The sequence below is a fragment of the Salvelinus sp. IW2-2015 genome, unplaced genomic scaffold (genome assembly GCF_002910315.2).
Source record: "Salvelinus sp. IW2-2015 unplaced genomic scaffold, ASM291031v2 Un_scaffold6044, whole genome shotgun sequence".
Lineage (NCBI taxonomy): Eukaryota > Metazoa > Chordata > Actinopteri > Salmoniformes > Salmonidae > Salvelinus > Salvelinus sp. IW2-2015.
This window is the reverse complement of record NW_019947308.1, coordinates 40,466-50,819: the sequence shown is the minus strand read 5'-3', so window position 1 is coordinate 50,819 and position 10,354 is coordinate 40,466. Positions and strand designations below refer to the sequence as shown.

Genomic DNA, 10,354 nt, shown 5'->3' with positions numbered 1-10,354 from the left:
GGCAGGTATTGGCCCGGTATTGAAGCTGGCTGTGTCCGAGTTGAGGGTGAAGACCGCAGCAGTGGCCAACTGACTACTAGCTAGTAGCTAGTTATCTGGCTAGCTTCTGCTTGGGGTTACGGTTCTAAAGTATAAAAAAATAGCAGGTCCGTACCACATTGGGTGAGGCGGAATGTAGTAATGTATATTCAGTTCCTAGATGGAAAGTGAAATTAAAATATATACGAAATGTATACGAAAAATACGAAAAATACGAAGACTATTTACTATTTACTATTTACACGTGACAGGACAATATAAACACACGTCCCACTGCTACGCCATCTTGGATATGATAGTGCCGAAAACGCCAATGGATAGATTGGAGTACTAATAAACCACATTTAGTTAGAATGTGGGTTTCTCTTTTAGCCTCCAGGTTCACTATGTTTTCAGAATCTATGCATCTGTGGTATTATTTAGGATTCTAAAGACAGAATATTATCATAGGCTACACTAAATTACACACATTATTTAAACAACAATGGGAAGATTTCAGAGAAAATAATTATTCAACTATAGCAGGGATTCAATCTTGTGTCTATGTTGATGTCTGATCCAAATCCCTGTGCACTATTGACAGCATCCTGACCGGTTGCATCACCGCCTGGTATGGCAACTGCATGACATCTGACCATAAGGGGGACTAGAGGGTGGTGCGAACGGCCCAGTACATCACTGGGGCTAAGCTTCCTGCCATCCAGGACCTATATAATAGGTGGTGTCAGAGGAAAGTCCATAAAATTCCAAACACTTAAAAGACAGCCTCTTCCCTCAGCCCTCAAATTAAGTGGATACTTCTGATGACGTATCATGACGTATGATGAGTTTACACTTGCAGGGCAAGGGGAGGGAGGAAGGAATGAATTTCAAATGGACCTTAACCGGAAATTCATCACTCATTCGTCCCGTGACGATTGTGTTTTCAGGGTGGGTGCTTTATATGCGCTACAGTCAATTATGGTTACATGTCTACTTATATTAAATATATAATTATTAATATACACCTACTGTAGGATAGCTAGCAAATTAATTACCTAACTAGCGTTAGCCTGCCTAGGTGGAACTTCTGAAGAAGAAAAATATTTTATTTCTACAATTTACAAAACTTAACCAAGCAAAAACATAATTACTTTTACGAGACGTGTTTGTGCATCATGTGCATTAGTAGCACAATTTCTAACTTATTTACATTCGTTATTCACTCGTTCGTCCCACAGTTGTGATTTCAGTCATCATAGCAAACATTCTCTCTGCGTGGTGCTTGGGAAATGCTTACATCTTCAGCTGTTGTAGGAAAGATACACTTAAAACATTTCTAACCCTAAATTCCATCGCTATCGGGAATCCAGACCCAGAGTGACTGTCACGACTTCCGCCGGAGTCGGCTCCTCTACTTGTTCGGGCGGCGTTAGGCGATCGACGTCACCGGCTTTCTAGCCATCTTTCATATCTTTTCATATGTCCATATGTTTTGTCTTGTTCCATACACACCTGGTTTTCATTCCCCAATTGATCTACATGTATTTAGTCCTCTGTTCCCCATCATGTCTTTGTGTGTTATTGTTTATTGTTACGTGGATTTTGTCAGGCGCTGCACTTCTGTTTATGTACTGTGTTTTTTACGCCTGTTTTATCTCTTTTACACCGGTATTAAAGTGCGCCTGTTGACTATAATCCGCTCTCCTGTACTTAAATTGGCCTCCCATATACTCGCCTAACAGTGACTTACAAACAGTTTCCATATTGTAGTGTTTTTTAGCTTTTAAAAGATTTCTTAAGAAATGTCAACATTGATTTGCCCTAACAAAAAATGCTAATGAATTATCATCCACATAACAATTCCCATTTCCTGTTGCTGCAGTATTATTTTTCTGCTGTGAGAAACAGTCAAATTAAGATATGGCATCTGTAAGTGCATTCAGTTTAAGAGACAACCACATATCACAGTCAAATATACAAGATATGAACATCCCATTCCAGCTAAACATTGGATGTATAGCATTTTGCAAAACATTTTCATACACCTCTAAAATATATGAATAAAACATCTGAGATCAGTAATATCGAAGTTATCCAAATGTGAAAAAATTGTGGATATAGAATTTTGGAAATTAACGTAATAATTCTTAAACAAAATTGTCATCTTACCTCTTAGCTTTGGTCTCATGTTCCCCAGAGAGACTCATTTTAGAGGCAGGGCCCCCCTCCTCTCTCTCCCCAGAGAGACTCATTTTAGAGCAGGGCCCCCTCCTCTCTCTTCCCAAGAGACTCATTTTAGAGGCAGGGCCGCCCCTCTCTCTCATCCCCAGAGAGACTCATTTTAGAGGCAGGTCCCTCCTTCTCCGTCCCACGAGAGGAACTCATTATGAGCAACTGACCCCTAAACAGAGATCCAGCATGTTGGTTGTGTTAACACAGTGACAACTAACAGAGATCCAGCATGTTTGGTTGTGGTTTAACAACGTGACAACTAAACAGAGATCAGCATTTGGTTGTGGTGAACACAGTGACAACTAAACAGAGATCCACATGTTGTTGTGGTTTAACCAGTGACAACTAAACAGAGATCCAGCATGTTGGGTTGTTGGTAACACAGTGACAACTCAATTATTCAACTGTTAATTGTTCTCAAATTTATTCATTATCTCTTTAAGAAATCAAAACAATTTACTACCAGACATATAGAAAACAGTCAGGTGATAATTGCAATCACATGAAACATGTAGTTTGTGACAATTCATCTCCATCTGGTAAATTGTCAATAATAATAATATAAAGTCACTGGTTTGGTTAAAGGTAGTTATAGACCAGTACAGCAACAATAATAATAATTAATAATTACAGTCACTGTTCTGTTAAGGTAGTTATAGCCATACAGCAACAAAACCATATAATAATAATAAGTCACTGTTGTTAAGGTAGTTATAGCAGTAAGCAACAATAATTATAATATTTTATAATAATAAGTTCATGTTTGTTTAAGGTTAAGTTATACGACAGTACAGCAACAACAATAATAATAATAATAGAGGTCATGTTTGTTTAAGGTAGTTATAGACAGTAAAGCACCAATAATAATAATATTTATAAAAAAGTTCAACGTTTCGTTAAGGTAGTCTAGACAGTACACAAACAATTAATAATACATAATAATAATCAAGTCCTGTTTTGGTTAAGGTATTATAGACAGTACAGCAACAATAATAATAATATAATATAATAATAATAACAATATAAGTCACTGTTTGTTAAGGTAGTTATAGACAGTAAAGCACAACAAATAATAATATAATAATAATAAAATAATAGTCACTGTTTGTAAGGTAGTTTATACGACAGTCACACGACAACAAAATAAATAATATTTATAATAATAAATCACTGTTTGTTAAGGTAAGTTATAAGACCAGTAACAGCTAACAATACACAATAACAAATAATAATAAGTCACTGTTTGTTAACGTAGTTAATAGAGCAGTACAGTAACAATAAAATACAATAATAATAAGTATTGTTTGTTTAAGGTAGTTTATGAGACCAGTACAGCAACACAAGGCCATGTCTCACAATTAATTGTATTTCATTTAAAGTACCTATTTATTGTCTTTCAATCTGTTATTTTCTAGAACGTATCTGAGAAATGTAGACAGAAGGGCTAAAACGGACATGAATGATCTGAGGGGGAAATCACTGATCCATTCGAAAGTTCTTATTTGCAACAAGTAAGAGAGTTTATTATAATGTAAAGTAGGCAGGTTATAATGTATAATTAGCTGGGGTTGTTAGTGATTATGTAGATGTTATATTATGTAAAGTAAACTATGGTTATAAGTATACGTAAGTGGGTTGTTAGTGAATATGTAGATGTTTATATTATGTAAAGTAGACTAGGTTAAAGTATAATAGTGGGTGTTAGTGGATATGTAGATGTTATATTATGTTAAAGTAGACTATGGTTATGAATGTATAAGTGGGTTTGTTCAGTGATATGTAGATGTTTAAATTATGTAAGTAGACTAGGTTATAATGTATAATAGAGGGTTTGTTAGTGATATGTAGATCGTTTATATATGTAAAGTGACAGGTTTTAATGTATAGTAGTGGGTTGTTAGTGATATGTAAGAATGTATTATTATGATAAGTAGCCTAAGGTTCTAATGTATAATAGTGGTTCGGTTTAGTGATATGTAGATGTTTATATTATGTAAAAGTAGACTAGGTTATAAATGTAAATAGTATGGGTTGTTATGATATAAACCTGTTTCAGATCAGTTTCAAACATAATGTTATAGTCCTACCAGTAGCAAGGACAGAGAATGTACTGTATATAAACCTACATATCATAGATGACAGTCTAAACCTGTTCAGAATCAGTTCAACATAAATGTTATAGACCTACAGTAGCAGGACAGAGAATGTAACTGTAATATAACTACTATCAGTAGAATGACCAGTCCTAAACTGTTCAGATCAAAGTTTTCACATAATGTTATGAGACTCCAGTAGCAGGACAGAAGCATGCTACACTATATATACACAAAGTAATGTGGACACCCCCCTTCAAATTACTGGATTTGGCTATTTCAGCCACACCGTTGCTGACCAGGTGTATAAAATGAAGCAGACTCAGCCATGCCAATATCCAATACGACAACCACATTGGCAAAGTAGAATGACCTGCTACTGAAAGCCTCAGTGATTCTCCAACGTGGCCACGCATCATACGGACATGCCACCTTTCCAACAAAGTCAGTTCGTCAATTCCTGCCTGGCTAGATCTGCCCTCGTCAAACAACTGTCAAGTTCTGCCAGAAAAACGCTTACCTGCCGCGAATGCATCGTGCCAACTATAAAGTTTGGTGAGGAGAAATAATGGTCTGGGGCTGTTTATTCATGGTTTGGGGCTAGGCCCTAGGTTCTAGTAGAGGAAATCTTACCGCGAACAGCATAAAATGACATTCAGACGATTCCTGTGGCTTCCAACTTTGTTTTTGGCAACAGTTTGAGGAAAGGCCCTTTCTTGTTTCAGCATGACAAATATCCCCGTGCACAAAGCGAGGTTCATACAGAAATGGCTTGTCGAGATCGTGGTGGGAGAACTTGACTGGCCTGCCACAGAGCCCTGACCTCAAACCAATCGAAACACCTTTTGGGATTGAATTGGACCACCGCTGACTGCGAGCCAGCCTAATCAACCCAACATCAAGCTGCCCGCGACCTCCCTGAATGCTGCTTTGTGGCTGAATGAAGCCAGTCCCCGCAGCAATGTTCCAACCACTAGTGGAAAGCCTTAGCCCAGAAGGTGGCAGGCTGTTATAGCAGCAAAGGGGGGACTATCTCCCATATGAATGCCTATGATTTTGGACATGAGACGTTCGAACAGCAGGTGTCTACTACTTTTGGTCATCGTGTATATATAGCCTAATCTAAAATAAAATAAAATATAAATAAAATAATATAGTGTAATCTAAATCCAGTTCAAATGTTATTGGTCCACAATGTCTGAGCAGCATACCCTAAGATATCAGTAGAATAAGTATAGAGATACAGTATATCACATAATGGAGATGAGAATGCATAGACTAAGTACAGTAGAATAGTAATAACGAAATTTGCGGTACAGTATATACATATGAGATGAGAATAACATAGACTAATTAACAGTAGAAAATAGTAATTTCCACCACTGTTTTACAACGTTTAGGAGACATATGAGCCACAGTTTCAATCAGACCATTTTGTACACTTTGTCGGCTACAAGTTACTTTTCAATTTCATATCAGGAAAAAAAAGTAAAAACGTCCACTGGTGAATTGAGTTGTGCATTGCCCGGCTCCCCGGTGAGCAGCAGCTTTGCGCATCAGTTAAGACCATTCCATTGGTTCCTTAAAATAAATGTCCCCTCACCCTGTACGCCAACCGGGCCATGCCAAAACGAACTTCCCACTGGTCGGCGCGCACTGAGACACAGAGTTCTACAACCCAGACGCGATTTCTTCAAAGACAATTCTCTTACATTATTTTTTGATAAACATATAATTTACCTAGAAACCAAAGCTTTTAGCTGTGCTTTTTTTACTCTCCAAAAATCGTGAGTTACTGGTATGACTTAAATAAATTGTACAGCAGTCCTACAGCAAGTGCTACACGCCTACAGCAAGTCCTACAAACAAAGCTAAGTCCCAGTACACGAGAACCAAAATTAGAGTCGCAAATTCAACAGGCTCAGACACGAGGTAAATGTGGCAGGGTCTAACAAGTCATCACGGATTACAAAAAGAAACCAGCCCCGTCGCGGACCACATGTCTTGCTCCAGACAGGCTAAATACACTTTTTTTGCTGCTTTGGAAGGACAATCAGTGCCAACTGACACGGCCCCGCTTACAAACACCTGCGGGCATCTCCTTTCACTGCAAGCGAGGTGAAGTAAAACATTTAAACGTGTTAACCCTCGCAAGGCTCAGGCCCGACGGCATTCCCAGCCGCGTCCTCAGAGCATGCGCAAGACCGCAGCTGGCAAGGTGTGTTTTGACGGACATATTCAATCATCCTTAATCCCAGTCTGCTGTTCCCNAATATTATCATAGGCTACACTATATAAAACACATTATATAGGATACTAAAGACAGAATATTATCATAGGCTACACTATATAACACACATTATATAAACAACAATGGGAAGTGCGGTTTCACAGAAAATAATTAACTATAGCAAGGTTTTAATCTTGTGCCTATGTTGATGTCTGATCCAAATCCCCGTCCCTAACTGCTGAGCTACCGTTCAGTCTCTACAAACTGGAAGACGTCAAACTAAATGTGTTAATAAGGTGTCCAGTAGAGGTCCGTGTTTGAAAGAGACTATGCTTCGAAAAAAGCACCGGCACCAGGTGGAAATCAGTGAGATCTCTCATTTTGCAACACATGGTTAGAAAAAGCATGAGATCAAACGAAGCTTCGGACGTCATTGATCACATGGTAATGCTGCTTTGAAACTATCCATGGCTGCGTATCAAACACTTAAGACACCTTCTCCCCTCAGCCCTCAAATCAGGCAGACACTTCTGATAACGTATCATGACGTATGATGAGTTGACGTGCAGGACAATGGGTGAGGGAAGAATTAGTGAATTTAAATGGACCGCCCATGCCTGGAAATGTGTCACTCGTTCGTCCCACGGTTGTGTTTTCAGTCGTCATAGTGACCGTTCTCTCTGCTTGGTGCGTGGGAAATGCATGTTACATCTTCAGCTGTTGTAGGAAAGATACTTAACCCTAAATTCCATCACTATCGAGGAAACCCAGAGTGACTTACAATACAGTTGCCGTATTGTAGTGTATTTTAGCTTTTAAAAGACTACTTAAAAAATGTCAAACTTGAATTGCTTTAACAAAAAATGTCCCTTAATTATAATACATATAAAATTTCACATTTTCTGTTGCTGAAGGATTATTTTCCCTGATATGATAAACTGGGTCAAATTAAGATATGAAAACTGTAAGTGCATTCATTTTAAGATAGCTAAGTGAGACAACCACATATCACAGTCAAATATACCAGCCCAGCCTGAATATACAGGATACAAACATCCCTAAACATTGAATATATAGTGGTTTGCAAAAAAACACATTTTCATACACATCTAACATCTATTATCAATACAACTGAGCTCAATATTGAAGGTTCCTATAAGCAATCATTTCTGATGAAAAACAAATGTGAAAAAGTTGTGGATATAGAGGTTTGGAAATAAACGTAATAAATTCTTCATAAAATAGTCATCTCACCTCTTAGCTTTGGTGTCATGTTCCCCAGAGAGATTGTTCCCCATTTTAGAGCAGTGACCCCTAAACAGAGATCCAACATGTTGGTTGTGGTTAACACAGTGACAACTAAACAGAGATCCAGCATGTTGGTTGTGGTTAACACAGTGACAACTAAACAGAGATCCAGCATGTTGGTAGTGGTTAACACAGTGACAACTAAACAGAGATCCAACATGTTGGTTGTGGTTAACACAGTGACAAATTATATTATATTTTGCTGACTGTCTAGAACTACCTTAACAAACAGTGACTTATATATTATTATTATTATTATATTGTGCTTGTACTGTCTATAACTACCTTAACAAACGTGAATTATTAAAATTTTATTTTATATATGTTGCTGTACTGCATAACTACCTTAAACAAACATACTTATTATATTATATTATATTATTATTGTTGCTTACTGTCTATAATACCTGAACAAACAGTACTATATTCATTATATTATTATGTTGCTGTACGGTCAAAACCCTTAACAAACAGCTGACTTATTATTACCTTATTATTATTATTATTATTGTTGCGTACGTCTATAAACTACATACAAACAGTGAATTATATCATTCATATTATTATATTGTTGTGACCTGTCTTATAACTACCTTAAAAACAGACTTATTATTTTTATATTATATATTATTATTGTTGCTGTACTTTCTATACACTACCTTAACAAACAGTGACTTATTATATATTATATTTTATTATTTAGCTATACTGTCTAAACTACCTTAACAACAGTGAACGGTACTTATTATTATTATTAATGTCATGTTACGTCTATAAACATACTTAACAAACATGACTTAATTATTATTTTTATTATTGTTTTTGTACTTCTATAACTACCTAACAAACAGGACTATCTATATTATTTAATATATTATTATTGTGCTGTACGTCTATAACTACCTAAACAAACAGTGGACTTATTCAATATATATATTATGTATTGTTTTTACGTCTAGAACTACCTTAACATAACAGTGACTTATTATTATTATTTATTATTATTATTTAGTATTGTTGCTTACTGCTAACATACCTTAACAACAGTAACTTTATATTATTATTATTTTGTTATTATTTATTATATTATTGTTTTGCCTGTACTGTCTATAAACTACCTTAACAAACATACTTATTATTATATATTATGTTGTGCTTACTGTCTTAAAACTACCTAACAAACAAAGACTTGATTATTATTATTAATTATTGTTTTGCTGAACTTCTTAAACTACCTAAACAACAGTGAGCTTATGATTATATATTATTATTATTATTATGTTGCTGTAATGTCGAGAAACTACCTTAAACAAACGTGACTCTATTATTATTATTATTATTGTTATTATGATTATATTATTGTTCGTGCGCTACTTCTAATAACACCTAAACAAACCAGTGACTTATATTATTATTATATTATATTATATTATTTGTGTACTGTCTAAACACCTTAACAAACATAACTATTATTATTATATTATTATATTATATTATGGGTGTACTCTATAACGACCTTTAAACAAAACAGGACTTATTATTATTATGATTATATGATTATTATTATGTTGTTGCTGTACTGTCTATAACTACCTAACAAAACAGTACTTATTCATTATATTATTATTATTAACTAACGATGTTCATGTGATGATAAATCACACCGACTATTTTTTTAGTAAATGTTTTATTCTAAAAATAATACGATGAATGAGAACAATTGAGATTCAACAATTAGTGTCACTGGTGAACCACAACCAACATGTTGGATCTCTGTTTAGTTTCACTGTGTTAACCACAACCAACATGCTGGATCTCTGTTTAGTTGTCACTGTGTTAACCACAACCAACATGCTGGATCTCTGTTTAGTTGTCACGTGTTAACCACAACCAACATGGGTGGATCTCTGTTTAGTTGTCACTGTGTTAACCACAACCAACATGTTGGATCTCTGTTTAGTTGTCACTGTGTTAACCACAACCAACATGTTGGATCTCGTTTAGTTGTCACTGTGTTAACCACAACCAACATGCTGGATCTCTGTTTAGTTGTCACTGGTTAACCACAACCAACATGGATCTCTGTTTAGTTTCACTGTGTTAACCACAACCAACATGCTGGATCTCTGTTTAGTTGTCACTGTGTTAACCACAACCAACATGTTGGATCTCTGTTAGTTTCACTGTGTTAACCACAACCAACAGCTGGATCTCTGTTTAGTGTTCACTGTGTTAACCACAACCAACATGTTGGATCTCTGTTTAGTTGTCACTGTGTTAACCACAACCAACATGTGGATCTCGTGTTAGTTGTCACGTGTTAACCACAAACCAACATGTTGATCTCTGTTTAGTTGTCACTGTGTTAACCACACCAACATGGGATCTCTGTTTAGTTGTCACTGTGTTAACCACAACCAACATGCTGGATCTCTGTTTAGTTGTCACTGTGTTAACCACAACCAACATG

At 36.1% G+C, this 10,354-nt stretch overlaps 1 protein-coding gene across 1 annotated transcript in view; it reads right to left on the bottom strand.

Annotated features, from left to right (window-relative positions):
• The window catches only part of LOC112078664 (uncharacterized), a gene marked incomplete at its 3' end in the record, with an annotated part of 24,453 nt that extends 16,524 nt beyond the window's left edge, over nt 1–7,929 (bottom strand). The window contains exon 1 of the mRNA XM_070442111.1: nt 7,831–7,929. Coding sequence (XP_070298212.1) covers nt 7,831–7,874 — 44 coding nt within the window. The remainder of the gene's footprint in view (nt 1–7,830) is intronic.
• Between the last annotated feature and the right edge of the window lie 2,425 nt (nt 7,930–10,354).